This window comes from Bufo gargarizans, chromosome 9 (genome assembly GCF_014858855.1).
Source record: "Bufo gargarizans isolate SCDJY-AF-19 chromosome 9, ASM1485885v1, whole genome shotgun sequence".
In the NCBI taxonomy this organism is placed as follows: Eukaryota; Metazoa; Chordata; class Amphibia; order Anura; family Bufonidae; genus Bufo; species Bufo gargarizans.
Window position 1 is genome coordinate 131,276,009 of NC_058088.1, and position 16,918 is coordinate 131,292,926.

Genomic DNA, 16,918 nt, shown 5'->3' on the forward strand with positions numbered 1-16,918 from the left:
GGAATCATGAAGTTCCTTATAGTGGCCATTTTCTCCAGTCAGGCTTCCATTTAATTTATTTTCATTTAATCCTCTTTTAACAAGTCTTACCGCAGAGGAGGTTGCTCTATTTTTTTTATTTTTAAAACAAACTTAGTCTGGGCCTAAGTCTGTGGGCATGCGCTGTAGTTAAGTATCAAATCCAGAATTCTAAAGAGGCTGGGGACAAAGTCAGAGGGCATGCGCACTGACACAGGCACCGGAGAACAGCCAAGCCTACCGGACATGCGCGATGACCTGACGACAAGGACCAATGAGAAGGAGGAAAACAGGAGGTAAGTGACGTCGGGTAGGCGGAACTATGACGCGACCAGACGCTCCCCAATGACGTGGACCAACCAAAAGGAAGAACGTAGGAGGCAGCTGACGTCGGGGGGCGGAGGCCATGACGACAGTAGGCCGGGCCATGTAATGCATCCAATTAGAATCCCAGTAGTGATCTCCACCACGCCCCCTAGTGAGGCCCCTAGCAACCACGTCATCAACAAACCTTTTAAAAGCCAGCCGCGAGGAGGACACGCTCGCACTCTGCCCTAACCCCTGAAGACTACGTGATACGGCGAAACATGTCGGGGGGCAGCGTGAGGCTCTGATTTTATAACAGTAAATCACTGCCGTTAAACCAGTACAAGTAAAATGACACACACAGTGCATATATAATATACAGGCAGCGCGCAGCCTGTTGGCACAAGTGTATAGGAGGTTAAACTAGTCAGTTGACAATCTGACAAGGTGGTCTAAGTGATATATGAAGGGCAGTGACTACTGGAATTTTAATTTAAATGAATTAGCTATTCACACCAGTAATATTAAGTAATTGAGAATAAAAGTCTTAGTTAAATAGGTAGGCGCAGGGAAAATTGGTGGAATTGAGTCCAATAGGACATTAGTAGTAGAGAATGTTGGTCAACACACCATACCCCTGTTCTTAAAGGGGAAGTACAGTAATTGTTGTGCAAACATACTGCCCCACCATGTAGCACGTCCTCGTGATGTTCACGATCCAATTTGATATCTGCTCTATCAACTTTTGATGTTCTTTTCTGCACCTACTATTCTGAATCGGCTGCAAAGGCTATGAATGTGGTTTTCAGTAGCACATGGAGCTCATTGCCCTGAAGAGATTATTCATCCCAAATCACCTTTCCAGATAGCTTACTCAGTCCCAACTCACATGAAATAAGATCTGGCGATGTTTATTCGTCGTATGATCCGTAGAATGCAAGTTATAACAGGTAAAAGAACGATTCTTCCATGCAGGTATAGAGAATAGACACAGGTCAGATGAATTACAGCATTAAAATGGCTGATACAGCAAAGAGGGGGAGGAGACTGAGCAGCATGCAAACTAAGGAAAGCCACAAGAGACAAACTAGATAGGCATTAAAGAGACAGTACATAATAAAAAATAATATCATGTAACATGACACTCCCCGCCTGAAATCTTTAGATTTCAAAGTCTATTACATATATAAAGATAAGTCCAACTTGAACCTGTAGGGGAAGAAACGTTAAAGGTAAAACTGGTGTGTAAACCATAGATACGAGATACCCGCAAACACAAGAAGGTATGCAGTAAATGAACAATGAAACATGACGTCCAAAAAACAGATGGCTTGAGTCCTGCGGTCTATCGTTTGTAATCGTGGGACTTCAACAGTAGCACAGTCAATAGTGATAGTGATATTCTCCCCGCCATAACAGGTATAGCCGGTACTCCTGCCTAAGTCACTCACTTGGGAGAAGAAGCACCAATTCCGTGATTGGTCGTGAGAAAGTCCGAGCAGAACCTCCTTTAGTTATCTTAACTTCAACCTTTCGAACCTTTCCGTCATCGCTGGGCATTACGCTTGTTACAAGACCCATAGGCCACTCATTGCGACAGACTTCTCTATCTTTCAGAAGAACGAGGTCTCCCACTTTGAGGTTAGGCTTGGGTGTTTGCCATTTGGAACGGCTTTGAAGGGTATGCAGGTACTCCATTCTCCAGCGGTGCCAAAACACATTGGCTAGGTGTTGCACCCGTTTCCATTGACGCCTATAGATATCCTTCGGGTCAATCTCGGCAGAAGATATCACGGTAGTTCCAACCTTCTGAGTAAGGAGTGTGGCTGGGGTAAGGATCATTGGAGCATCAGGATCGGAAGATACTGGTACTAGAGGCCTTGCATTAATGATGGCGGATACTTCTGAGAGAAAGGTACTCAAAGTCTCGTGAGTCAATAGTGAAGACTTGTGGTCCTGCAACATGGAATCGAGAATTCTTCGAGCGATTCCAATCATTCGCTCCCAGGATCCTCCCATATGCGAAGAATGTGGTGAATTAAACAGCCAAGTACATCCATTGTTTGCTAAGAAATTGTCTAGTTGAAGTTCTTTACAGGCTCCAACGAAGTTGGTACCACAGTCGGATCTTAGTTGTTTGACAGGTCCTCGGATGGAGAAGAATCTTCGTAAAGCGTTGATGAAACAAGACGAATCCATTGACTCGATCACCTCGATATGTACAGCTCGTACGCTGAGACAGGTAAACAACACGGCCCACCTCTTGCTATTGGCTGCTCCACCGCGAGTCCTACGAGTTACCACAGTCCATGGACCAAATACATCAACTCCAACGTAGGTGAAAGGTGGATCTGTACTTAGGCGATCAAATGGCAGGCTTGCCATTTGTTGTAGTTGGTTAAAGTGGGGCACACTCTTTAAAGTAAAGGGATCTTTAATGGTCTATACAATAATACACAGTAAGTTGATAATACAATGATGAATAAAAAAGATGAATAAAAAAGATAGTGACTTTATAAGACTAAAATAAAATAAAATTAAATTGAATTACAATGAATAAAACATAAATCCCATTAAATATGCTAAAATATTCATATAATATTCAAAAAATAATCGATGTAAGATATATAATAGCAATGAAATCCTGCACTGATAATTATAAGTGCATCTGAGAAAAGTGAATCTTGATTAAAACCAGTCTTTTGTATCTCTATTGGAAATTGAGCGAAGTCTTTCCTGATATAGATAAGTTAGTAAGGTTACAACAATGTTGCGATATACTTGTATATATTTGATCAATTCGGAGCATATAGCTTTCAACAGTTCGGATTGCAGCGTATAGCTACAAGATCATACAGCGGCGTCCCGCTGTGTTTGAAGAGAGCGATCGCTTGTGTGGGATCAATGCAGCCTTACCCGGAGGTCTTGGTACCTGACAGTGAGTCCTCGACTCGGTGAAATCAACTTGTGGTATCCCGGTCTCAAGGGCCGTTACTGAGCTGGCGTCAGTCAGGTTGTGTTCCACGCGGTCTTTGGCGTCTCCAATGACGCAGTGAGTCGGCTCTTTTTGTAACGGTGTCCAGACCTTTACCGGGGGTTGCAGTGTCCTTGCTGTCCTTTAAGGGGGATTCACACCAGACGCGTTTCGGGGCTTTGAAGTATTGACCCCTTCCTCAGTGGTTAATATCCCCCTGCTAATGGTCTTCTTTTATAGTAAGTAAGGAGTATACAAAAGACTGGTCTGGAGTTCCTATCTTCCAAGGATTGGAGTTAGTATAAATTTTCAAATACTTAAAATTATAACTTTATTACAACAAATAAAATAACAAAACTCATATATAATAAGTCACTGGGTTACTTGGAGTCAACTATAATATAAAAATAAAAATATAATATAAAACGCACCAGTACTGCATACAATTTAAATGCACCTCTGGTGCGTTTTTTCCAAGAACTTCATTTTTCAAGGATTTTTTCAGAATTAACGACATTGTAGCTTAAATGAATCCAACATCTTAAAAACACCAAAGAAGTTTAAAATTGATAAAGCTTTCATGTATGGACACTATTATCGACGACAGCATACAGTGATAAAAGGATCTTTAATTAATTGATCAGTATATCCCTTAAAATAATGACATATAACAAACGCACTAATATCGCATATAATTTTTGGCTGCGTTATAGTATAAATCTACAAAAATTGGAGTTAAAATTTAGCATTAACAGTAACAGTTAGCCATAGATTCTTCAGGGTAATTCTGGAATACGGAGGGGTACAGGATTAGTCGAGAATTGGGGAGATGATTTTTCAACTATTGTAGAATACTAGGATGGAGGCCAGATGTGGAGGAGAAACTGGACCAAATTGACATATAGTCCAGTTAATCGTCAACAGATGGCCCCCAACCTACAGAAACCCAAACAATTCAAAATCTGCATTCAACCCTAATGGTTGTAGGGTATTTAGTTCGTAAATGCGTTTTGTTTCTAGACGAGACATTTTCTCTACATGATTCCCACCTCTCCAATCCTTCTGTACCTTATCTATCGCTACAAATTTCAACCCCGAAGGATCCTGATTGTGCGCTATCTTAAAATGAAATGACAATGAGTGGGTTTCAAAACCTTTTTTTATATTGCCAATATGTTCCGCGATGCGTTTTTTCAGCGTTCTCTTCGTTCGCCCTACATATTGGAGCCCACAGGGGCATTCAATCACGTATATTACGTTTTCAGTACTACATGTAAGGAATTCCCTGATTTTATGGCAATACTTGTTAGCAGTTGATATAATCTCTATTGTTTTTTTGGGGAACGAGGTAAGTTTACAATTGTTACATTTCCCACAACGGAAAAAGCCCTGAATGTTAGCCCAAGATTGAACCGTAGGGACACATGTATTCTTTTTCAAAACAGTGGGGGCTATTTTTATATTTAGATTTGGGGCCTTCGTAAATATAATTTTTGGCTTGGATGGTATAATAGAGTTTAATATTTTATCTTTTTTCAACAGATGCCAGTGTTTGCATATAATGGACCGGACTCTCCCAAAGTCTCCGTTAAAAGGTAAGATTAAACGTAAATTTGAATCTATGGTCTCAACTCTTGTGTTTTTTTTATCAATAAAAAATTCTTTCCTATCCATAGTTTTTACTTTATTGAGGGCAGCATCTAAAATTTCTCTAGGATATTGTTTATCAAGAAATTGGTCAGTCATGATTTTGGCTTCTTTTTCAAATTCCTCGTCCTGTGTACAGTTACGTTTCACTCTCCTCAGCTGTCCTTGTGGAATGTTGATTAACCAATTAGGGAGATGACAGCTGTTAAATAGGATGTAACTATTACATGCTGTAGGTTTTATAAAAGTTGTACGTTGTAGTTTACCCTCATGATTAGAAATCCTCAAATCCAAAAATTCCAATGTAGTTTTACTAATGTTCCCCGTGAAGGTCAAGTTCCACTCATTATCATTAATTTCATTTAAAAATTGCTTCAATTGATCTTCCTCTCCCTGCCATATAAAAAATATGTCATCAATATATCTTTGCCAGAGCACCAGGCTCGTCCCCAGCCTGGGTTGAATATTCTCACATTCCCATTGGGCCATAAATAAATTCGCATAGCTGGGGGCGAACCTGGTGCCCATGGCTGTGCCCTGCGTTTGTATATAAAAATCATCTAAAAAGTTCAAATAATTGTGTGTTAGAATAAAATCAATAGCTTCGACCACGTATTCGATTTGTGTATAACTCAAAACACCCTCTAATTGCAGTTGAGATTTAACTGAATTTTTGCCCTGTTCGTGTTGAATTATAGTATAAAGGGATTGAACGTCCAAAGTTCCCATAATCCAATTTTCCTTAAAATTCAGTGATTCTATAATTTTTATCATTTGGGTGGTATCCTTGACATACGAGGGTACTTTTTTTACTCTGGATTGTAGTATCACATCCACGTATTGTGATAAATTTGAAGTCAAGGAACCTATTCCCGATATAATTGGACGGCCGGGTGGGTTATTCTTATCCTTATGGACTTTGGGCAAACAATAAAAGACAGGAATACGTGGTGATCTATTGATTAAAAAATTGTACTCATCTTCATTTAAAATGCCTATTTCTTTACCTTTGCTGCAAAACTCCTTTAATTCTGATAAAAAAATTTCTGTGGGGTCATTTAAAAGTTTTTTATAAGTATCACTATCTGAAAGCTGACGTGAACATTCAGAGTTATATTTCTCTAAATCTTGTACCACTATTGCACCACCCTTATCTGCTGGACGAATTACAATTTTTTCTTCTTTTTGTAACTCTTTTAATGCTTTCACTTCCGTATTTGTTAAATTATTACGTTTGTATCTGATTTTGTCTTTTAATTTACGTATATCGTGCTCGACACATTCTTTGAAACTAGCCATCTCTTGGCTAGTTTCATTTCTAGGATACTTTTTCGATGGTCTTTTCAAGTCAGTATGTGTAAATTTATCATTTAGTATTTCCCGATTAATAGGATTCTTGATAAAATATTTTTTTAGACAGAGACGTCTCATAAATTTCTCAACACCAATAAATGTTTCAAACTTGTTTAATCTATTAGTGGGGGCAAATTTAAGACCTTTATTTAATAAGGTGACTTGTGCATTTGTTAAGATTTTTGTGCTCAAATTTATAATAGAATCATTAGTGATAACGTTATTAATTATCTGTGTCTTTTCCCTCTTCTTTCCCCTTCCTCTACGTATCTTTCCCTTTCCCCTTGATTCCTTGTTCTCATTCGGTGTTCCTGATTGTTGTAGTGTTCCTGTGACTGTATTCTCTCTGCCCTGTAGTGATGAGGTCTGTGCATTTCGTGTGAAGTTTGTGATTTGTGTCTTAAATTGTACTGGTGATCTATTAGTGATTCTTGATTCTGTGTGCGTGCTCTTTGTGATGACTCGTGTCTCGTACGTGTCCTGTGGTGTGGTGGAGTCCTGTCTAAAAAATGTTCTCGTTCCTCCAAGATTTCAAATCTATTTTGCACCGGTATAGAGAAGTCATTTCCAAATTTTTCCCTGTTTTGTGTTTCTTCATTTTGTGTCAGATTCAATAAATTTGGTCTGACTGATATATCTCGTTGTATATCCCCAGTTTCAACCCTTCTTTTACTCATTCTATTCTCATAGTTCATTTTTTTCGTCTTTTTCTCTATAATTTCTTGTTCTATTCTGTCCAGATTGAGGCACAATCTGGACTGATAGGTCAGAAATTCTGTATTTTGAGGTAATTTATCTACCACTGGACGTAATTCATTTATTTTGTTGGTTGTCTCTGTCAGAATTTCTAGTCTTCTCTTAATAATTAGTTTAACAAGAGAGAGAGAGTACTGGTGTAGTGTTTCATCCCATTCTTTTGAAAAGGATTGGTTACAGAGGTCTTGAGCTGGATTTTTTGTTAGTGTTAGGCCTTTGGGGATGCTGTTGCATTCTATATGTCTAGTTAAAGTTTTGACCTCCCACCTTTGTTTGAGCTGTCTGACCAAAAGTTGTTCTAATTCTTTGAATGTGTCTCTCATAGATATATTGTCATTACTATTCTGTATTCTGAAAAAATCCTTGAAAAATGAAGTTCTTGGAAAAAACGCACCAGAGGTGCATTTAAATTGTATGCAGTACTGGTGCGTTTTATATTATATTTTTATTTTTATATTATAGTTGACTCCAAGTAACCCAGTGACTTATTATATATGAGTTTTGTTATTTTATTTGTTGTAATAAAGTTATAATTTTAAGTATTTGAAAATTTATACTAACTCCAATCCTTGGAAGATAGGAACTCCAGACCAGTCTTTTGTATACTCCTTACTTACTATAAAAGAAGACCATTAGCAGGGGGATATTAACCACTGAGGAAGGGGTCAATACTTCAAAGCCCCGAAACGCGTCTGGTGTGAATCCCCCTTAAAGGACAGCAAGGACACTGCAACCCCCGGTAAAGGTCTGGACACCGTTACAAAAAGAGCCGACTCACTGCGTCATTGGAGACGCCAAAGACCGCGTGGAACACAACCTGACTGACGCCAGCTCAGTAACGGCCCTTGAGACCGGGATACCACAAGTTGATTTCACCGAGTCGAGGACTCACTGTCAGGTACCAAGACCTCCGGGTAAGGCTGCATTGATCCCACACAAGCGATCGCTCTCTTCAAACACAGCGGGACGCCGCTGTATGATCTTGTAGCTATACGCTGCAATCCGAACTGTTGAAAGCTATATGCTCCGAATTGATCAAATATATACAAGTATATCGCAACATTGTTGTAACCTTACTAACTTATCTATATCAGGAAAGACTTCGCTCAATTTCCAATAGAGATACAAAAGACTGGTTTTAATCAAGATTCACTTTTCTCAGATGCACTTATAATTATCAGTGCAGGATTTCATTGCTATTATATATCTTACATCGATTATTTTTTGAATATTATATGAATATTTTAGCATATTTAATGGGATTTATGTTTTATTCATTGTAATTCAATTTAATTTTATTTTATTTTAGTCTTATAAAGTCACTATCTTTTTTATTCATCTTTTTTATTCATCATTGTATTATCAACTTACTGTGTATTATTGTATAGACCATTAAAGATCCCTTTACTTTAAAGAGTGTGCCCCACTTTAATCTTATTTATTCATTTCATACTTTCAGACTGGGTGTTGTCTGATAGTGGGAGCACCTCTTATTGGATTCCTACCTCATTCGAGTGCGACATTACCTTATATTTATTGAACTATATTTTCACCCACTATGTCTGCACAGAATGAGGAGGTGTCCAAAAGTATTTGGGATCATGTAGAAACGAAAAAACAAATGGTAGACAATTTCTCCTTTGCATCTTTTGAGTCCAAAAATAGTAATGACAATATATCTATGAGAGACACATTCAAAGAATTAGAACAACTTTTGGTCAGACAGCTCAAACAAAGGTGGGAGGTCAAAACTTTAACTAGACATATAGAATGCAACAGCATCCCCAAAGGCCTAACACTAACAAAAAATCCAGCTCAAGACCTCTGTAACCAATCCTTTTCAAAAGAATGGGATGAAACACTACACCAGTACTCTCTCTCTCTTGTTAAACTAATTATTAAGAGAAGACTAGAAATTCTGACAGAGACAACCAACAAAATAAATGAATTACGTCCAGTGGTAGATAAATTACCTCAAAATACAGAATTTCTGACCTATCAGTCCAGATTGTGCCTCAATCTGGACAGAATAGAACAAGAAATTATAGAGAAAAAGACGAAAAAAATGAACTATGAGAATAGAATGAGTAAAAGAAGGGTTGAAACTGGGGATATACAACGAGATATATCAGTCAGACCAAATTTATTGAATCTGACACAAAATGAAGAAACACAAAACAGGGAAAAATTTGGAAATGACTTCTCTATACCGGTGCAAAATAGATTTGAAATCTTGGAGGAACGAGAACATTTTTTAGACAGGACTCCACCACACCACAGGACACGTACGAGACACGAGTCATCACAAAGAGCACGCACACAGAATCAAGAATCACTAATAGATCACCAGTACAATTTAAGACACAAATCACAAACTTCACACGAAATGCACAGACCTCATCACTACAGGGCAGAGAGAATACAGTCACAGGAACACTACAACAATCAGGAACACCGAATGAGAACAAGGAATCAAGGGGAAAGGGAAAGATACGTAGAGGAAGGGGAAAGAAGAGGGAAAAGACACAGATAATTAATAACGTTATCACTAATGATTCTATTATAAATTTGAGCACAAAAATCTTAACAAATGCACAAGTCACCTTATTAAATAAAGGTCTTAAATTTGCCCCCACTAATAGATTAAACAAGTTTGAAACATTTATTGGTGTTGAGAAATTTATGAGACGTCTCTGTCTAAAAAAATATTTTATCAAGAATCCTATTAATCGGGAAATACTAAATGATAAATTTACACATACTGACTTGAAAAGACCATCGAAAAAGTATCCTAGAAATGAAACTAGCCAAGAGATGGCTAGTTTCAAAGAATGTGTCGAGCACGATATACGTAAATTAAAAGACAAAATCAGATACAAACGTAATAATTTAACAAATACGGAAGTGAAAGCATTAAAAGAGTTACAAAAAGAAGAAAAAATTGTAATTCGTCCAGCAGATAAGGGTGGTGCAATAGTGGTACAAGATTTAGAGAAATATAACTCTGAATGTTCACGTCAGCTTTCAGATAGTGATACTTATAAAAAACTTTTAAATGACCCCACAGAAATTTTTTTATCAGAATTAAAGGAGTTTTGCAGCAAAGGTAAAGAAATAGGCATTTTAAATGAAGATGAGTACAATTTTTTAATCAATAGATCACCACGTATTCCTGTCTTTTATTGTTTGCCCAAAGTCCATAAGGATAAGAATAACCCACCCGGCCGTCCAATTATATCGGGAATAGGTTCCTTGACTTCAAATTTATCACAATACGTGGATGTGATACTACAATCCAGAGTAAAAAAAGTACCCTCGTATGTCAAGGATACCACCCAAATGATAAAAATTATAGAATCACTGAATTTTAAGGAAAATTGGATTATGGGAACTTTGGACGTTCAATCCCTTTATACTATAATTCAACACGAACAGGGCAAAAATTCAGTTAAATCTCAACTGCAATTAGAGGGTGTTTTGAGTTATACACAAATCGAATACGTGGTCGAAGCTATTGATTTTATTCTAACACACAATTATTTGAACTTTTTAGATGATTTTTATATACAAACGCAGGGCACAGCCATGGGCACCAGGTTCGCCCCCAGCTATGCGAATTTATTTATGGCCCAATGGGAATGTGAGAATATTCAACCCAGGCTGGGGACGAGCCTGGTGCTCTGGCAAAGATATATTGATGACATATTTTTTATATGGCAGGGAGAGGAAGATCAATTGAAGCAATTTTTAAATGAAATTAATGATAATGAGTGGAACTTGACCTTCACGGGGAACATTAGTAAAACTACATTGGAATTTTTGGATTTGAGGATTTCTAATCATGAGGGTAAACTACAATGTACAACTTTTATAAAACCTACAGCATGTAATAGTTACATCCTATTTAACAGCTGTCATCTCCCTAATTGGTTAATCAACATTCCACAAGGACAGCTGAGGAGAGTGAAACGTAACTGTACACAGGACGAGGAATTTGAAAAAGAAGCCAAAATCATGACTGACCAATTTCTTGATAAACAATATCCTAGAGAAATTTTAGATGCTGCCCTCAATAAAGTAAAAACTATGGATAGGAAAGAATTTTTTATTGATAAAAAAAACACAAGAGTTGAGACCATAGATTCAAATTTACGTTTAATCTTACCTTTTAACGGAGACTTTGGGAGAGTCCGGTCCATTATATGCAAACACTGGCATCTGTTGAAAAAAGATAAAATATTAAACTCTATTATACCATCCAAGCCAAAAATTATATTTACGAAGGCCCCAAATCTAAATATAAAAATAGCCCCCACTGTTTTGAAAAAGAATACATGTGTCCCTACGGTTCAATCTTGGGCTAACATTCAGGGCTTTTTCCGTTGTGGGAAATGTAACAATTGTAAACTTACCTCGTTCCCCAAAAAAACAATAGAGATTATATCAACTGCTAACAAGTATTGCCATAAAATCAGGGAATTCCTTACATGTAGTACTGAAAATGTAATATACGTGATTGAATGCCCCTGTGGGCTCCAATATGTAGGGCGAACGAAGAGAACGCTGAAAAAACGCATCGCGGAACATATTGGCAATATAAAAAAAGGTTTTGAAACCCACTCATTGTCATTTCATTTTAAGATAGCGCACAATCAGGATCCTTCGGGGTTGAAATTTGTAGCGATAGATAAGGTACAGAAGGATTGGAGAGGTGGGAATCATGTAGAGAAAATGTCTCGTCTAGAAACAAAACGCATTTACGAACTAAATACCCTACAACCATTAGGGTTGAATGCAGATTTTGAATTGTTTGGGTTTCTGTAGGTTGGGGGCCATCTGTTGACGATTAACTGGACTATATGTCAATTTGGTCCAGTTTCTCCTCCACATCTGGCCTCCATCCTAGTATTCTACAATAGTTGAAAAATCATCTCCCCAATTCTCGACTAATCCTGTACCCCTCCGTATTCCAGAATTACCCTGAAGAATCTATGGCTAACTGTTACTGTTAATGCTAAATTTTAACTCCAATTTTTGTAGATTTATACTATAACGCAGCCAAAAATTATATGCGATATTAGTGCGTTTGTTATATGTCATTATTTTAAGGGATATACTGATCAATTAATTAAAGATCCTTTTATCACTGTATGCTGTCGTCGATAATAGTGTCCATACATGAAAGCTTTATCAATTTTAAACTTCTTTGGTGTTTTTAAGATGTTGGATTCATTTAAGCTACAATGTCGTTAATTCTGAAAAAATCCTTGAAAAATGAAGTTCTTGGAAAAAACGCACCAGAGGTGCATTTAAATTGTATGCAGTACTGGTGCGTTTTATATTATATTTTTATTTTTATATTATAGTTGACTCCAAGTAACCCAGTGACTTATTATATATGAGTTTTGTTATTTTATTTGTTGTAATAAAGTTATAATTTTAAGTACTTGAAAATTTATATTAACTCCAATCCTTGGAAGATAGGAACTCCAGACCAGTCTTTTGTATACTCCTTACTTACTATAAAAGAAGACCATTAGCAGGGGGATATTAACCACTGAGGAAGGGGTCAATACTTCAAAGCCCCGAAACGCGTCTGGTGTGAATCCCCCTTAAAGGACAGCAAGGACACTGCAACCCCCGGTAAAGGTCTGGACACCGTTACAAAAAGAGCCGACTCACTGCGTCATTGGAGACGCCAAAGACCGCGTGGAACACAACCTGACTGACGCCAGCTCAGTAACGGCCCTTGAGACCGGGATACCACAAGTTGATTTCACCGAGTCGAGGACTCACTGTCAGGTACCAAGACCTCCGGGTAAGGCTGCATTGATCCCACACAAGCGATCGCTCTCTTCAAACACAGCGGGACGCCGCTGTATGATCTTGTAGCTATACGCTGCAATCCGAACTGTTGAAAGCTATATGCTCCGAATTGATCAAATATATACAAGTATATCGCAACATTGTTGTAACCTTACTAACTTATCTATATCAGGAAAGACTTCGCTCAATTTCCAATAGAGATACAAAAGACTGGTTTTAATCAAGATTCACTTTTCTCAGATGCACTTATAATTATCAGTGCAGGATTTCATTGCTATTATATATCTTACATCGATTATTTTTTGAATATTATATGAATATTTTAGCATATTTAATGGGATTTATGTTTTATTCATTGTAATTCAATTTAATTTTATTTTATTTTAGTCTTATAAAGTCACTATCTTTTTTATTCATCTTTTTTATTCATCATTGTATTATCAACTTACTGTGTATTATTGTATAGACCATTAAAGATCCCTTTACTTTAAAGAGTGTGCCCCACTTTAATCTTATTTATTCATTTCATACTTTCAGACTGGGTGTTGTCTGATAGTGGGAGCACCTCTTATTGGATTCCTACCTCATTCGAGTGCGACATTACCTTATATTTGTTGTAGTTGGTGTCTACCTCTTAACTTGCGACACTTGACGCATTTAAAAAGCAGGGAAGAAACACATCTCTTCATTCCAACAATCCACAAGCCAGCTGACCTGATAGCACCTTCTGTAAATTGTCGGCCTTGGTGCTGTATTAGTTCGTGATGGTGCCGTATTAGAAGAGTGGCAATGTGGTGCTGACCTGGTATGATGACGGGGTTTTGTTCCTTGCTGCACAGGTCAGATTTCTCTATTCGACCTCCAACTCGTAGCAACTGATTGTCATCGACTACAGGGTTCAGATTAAATAGTGAACTACCCTTTGATAGAGGTATTCCACCTTTGAATCTGTGCAACTCTTCCATGTACACTTCTTGTTGTACACAGCGAATGATTACCCTTTCCGCCTGCTCAATTTCCGTTGCAGTAGGGAGGTTGGTACAGATATGCCAGCCATGACATTCTGAAGTTGAGCTCCTTTTAAAACAATGGGCAATGTGTATCAAATAAGCAACGGTCCTAACAGCTGATGACCAGGTTGAGAAACGTTCAAAACGATGCGACTTTAGTTTTTGTTCTGAACTCGCAGAGGTACACAGTGTGGTGTACATAGACCTGATTTCTTTATCATCGTCAGGATGTACCAGTTCATAGGTAGTGTCCGTGGGAATTGAGTAGGAGTTTTCAGAAAGAAATCTTGGAGGCGACAGCCACAAGCAGTCGAGGAGAGCTACTGGAGATATAGCTCTTGTCCCACAATCGGCAGGATTAAGGTCAGTGGGAATATGGTGCCATTGCTTTGGCAAGGAGAACCTTCTGATACGTTCTACTCTATTGCTGACGTACACGTAAAATTGTTTAGTTTGGTTGTAAATGTAACCAAGCACTATCTTGCTGTCTGTGTAAAATGTGAAGGAATCAATGTTAATGTCCATTTCACTCTTTATGACTTCAGCTATTTCCACTGCTAGCACAGCTGCACAAAGTTCAAGTCTGGGTATGGTATGTGCGGGTTTTGGTGTTAGCTTTGTCTTGCCTAGAACAAAGTTGCAGTGTATGTCTCCATTAACTCCTGAGGTCTTCAAATAGGCCACTGCAGCTATAGCTTCAACTGATGCATCAGAGAAAATATGGATTTCCCTCTGGACAGCGGCTGAGATGGAGACTGGGGCATAGCAACGTGGAATTTGGAGCTGTTCTAATGTCTTCAGAGAACCTCTCCATTTCTCCCATCTTCGTTGTTTCTCAATAGGTAACGGAGTGTCCCAATCTATGTTATCAGTAGTAAGCTGTCTTAATAACATCTTACCTTGGATGGTGACTGGGGCTATAAATCCCAGTGGGTCGTAGATGCTGTTCACTACGGACAAGACTCCTCTCTTGGTGAAGGGTTTGTCACAGGTTGACACCTGGAAGGCGAATGTGTCTACTTTGATGTTCCACAGCAGACCTAGACTTCTCTGCATAGGGGGTGCGTCTGACCCAAGGTCAAGGTCTTTCACACTGGCAGCATAGTCCTCAGGGTGAAATGCATTCATTAGCTCTTGGCTGTTAGATATAATTTTGTGAAGTCTCAAGTTTGCTACAGCTAGCATCTCTTTTGTTCTGGTAAGAAGATTAATTGCTTCTTTAGCAGTAGGAAAGGATTTGAGCCCGTCATCTACGTAAAAGTTCCTTTCAACAAATTGACGAGCATCGGATCCATACTCAGCTTCTCCAAGCTGAGCTGTCTTTTTTAGTCCATAGATTGCTACAGCTGGGGAAGGGCTGTTCCCAAAGACATGTACCCTCATTCGGTAATCAATTACCTCTTTGTTGATGTCGTTGTCCTTGTGCCATAGAAACCTGAGGTAATTCCTGTTACCTTCCTTGACGATGAAGCAGTGGAACATTTGTTGAATGTCGGCCATCACCGCTACAGGTTCTTGACGAAAGCGAATTAGGACTCCAATGAGGTTGTTGTTCAAGTTAGGCCCTGTGAGGAGCATGTCGTTAAGTGAGAAGCCTTCATGTTGGGCACTGGAGTCAAAGACAACTCTGATTTGGTCTGGCTTTCGTGGGTGATACACACCGAAGGAAGGGAGGTACCAGCATTCTTCTCCTTCTTTCAATGGGGGTGCGGGTTCGGCATGACCCCTGTCAAAGATATTCTGTATGAAGTCCACAAAATGTCTTTCCATCTCTGGCTTCCTGCTTAAGGTACGCTTTAAGGAGGAGAATCTTTTGACTGCTTGATGTAGATTGTTTGGTAGCTTCTCTCTCGGGAGGCGAAAGGGTAGGGGTGCTACCCAGCTATTGGAATCTTCCTGAAAGAACTCATTGTCCATTACTTTAAGGAATTCTTTGTCTTCTGCCGAAGGAGCCAACTTGTCGTCTTCACTGCTTACATTGAAGACTGTAGAACCAAAGCTGTCATCGTAGGTGGGGGAAAGGTTTGTGTTGCGATGTTGCAACTTGCAGCTAGTTACCTTCTCCTTCACCCAGTAGTGATGTGGGCATGGCTCAAAGTAAGTATTACGACCATTTGGCAATACATTTGTCTTGAATGAAGAAATGTTAGTAGGCCTTTTCATTTTGCCTATACAGACGTTGCCTATGATGACCCAGCCTAAGTCCAGGTACTGGGCGAATGGGGCCTCTGGAGGTCCGCTGACCTGCCTGTGTACCTTGTGGATCCTTAGAATATCTCTTCCCAGCAGAAGAAGGATTTTAGCATCTTTGTCAAGTGGTGGGATTTCACTGGCTATTGACCTTAGATGAGGGTGGTAGAAGGCAACTTCTGGTGTAGGTATTTCTTCTTTGTTGGCTGGTATCTGGTTACACTCTACAAGTGTAGGTAAGGGTAATTGTAGGTTATTTTCTAGGGAGGACACAATAAATCCATGAGCCCTTCTTCCAAAAACCTCTGTAGTTCCACTACAAGTGCCTAAGGTGTAAGGGTGAACCTCTCCTTTTGTGCAAAATAGATCGAACAGTTCGGATCGTGCAAGCGATCGATTGCTTTGATCGTCTAAGATAGCATACACCCTTAAAGTCTTTTCTGGCTGATCCTTGTGATGAATATTCACTAGGCATATTTTAGCGCAAGATTTGTCACAGTGGTCTTCCCCACAGACTTCAGTGCACGAAGAAAATACCATGGTGGAATTAGGTAAGTGATCTGTACTCTTCCCGCTGTGGTTCTGCCCAGGAGGAAGGTCTGCATGTTGTGAAGGATTGGACTCAAGGGGATGGAGTGCTTGCACATGGTCCTCGGAACCGCACTCTATGCACTTGATAGGAGTTTTACATTCCTTGGCAAAGTGATCGGTGGAAGCACAGCATCTATAACATACCCCAAAAGTCTTTAGGAGTTCCTTTCGTTCTTGTAGGGGCTTCTTTCTGAAACCGATACATTTTTTGAGGGGATGAGGCTTCTTGTGGATGGGACATAATCGG

The 16,918-nt window shown here is 38.9% G+C and overlaps 1 protein-coding gene across 2 annotated transcripts; it reads right to left on the bottom strand.

The window, feature by feature from the left end:
• Positions 1-1,329: 1,329 nt before the first annotated feature.
• Positions 1,330-13,848, bottom strand: LOC122919527. Of its 2 annotated transcripts, none has more exons than XM_044268600.1 (2): positions 13,504-13,848; positions 1,330-2,721 (listed from the first exon to the last, which is right to left on the bottom strand). In XM_044268600.1, the coding sequence occupies exons 1-2, from the start codon at positions 13,843-13,845 to the stop codon at positions 1,768-1,770; spliced, it is 1,296 nt and encodes a 431-aa protein (XP_044124535.1). In that variant the 5' UTR covers positions 13,846-13,848; the 3' UTR covers positions 1,330-1,767. The 2 variants fall into 2 exon arrangements, with proteins under 2 accessions (XP_044124535.1, XP_044124534.1); XM_044268599.1 differs by having other exon boundaries at positions 1,330-2,709; positions 13,492-13,848.
• Positions 13,849-16,918: the final 3,070 nt, after the last annotated feature.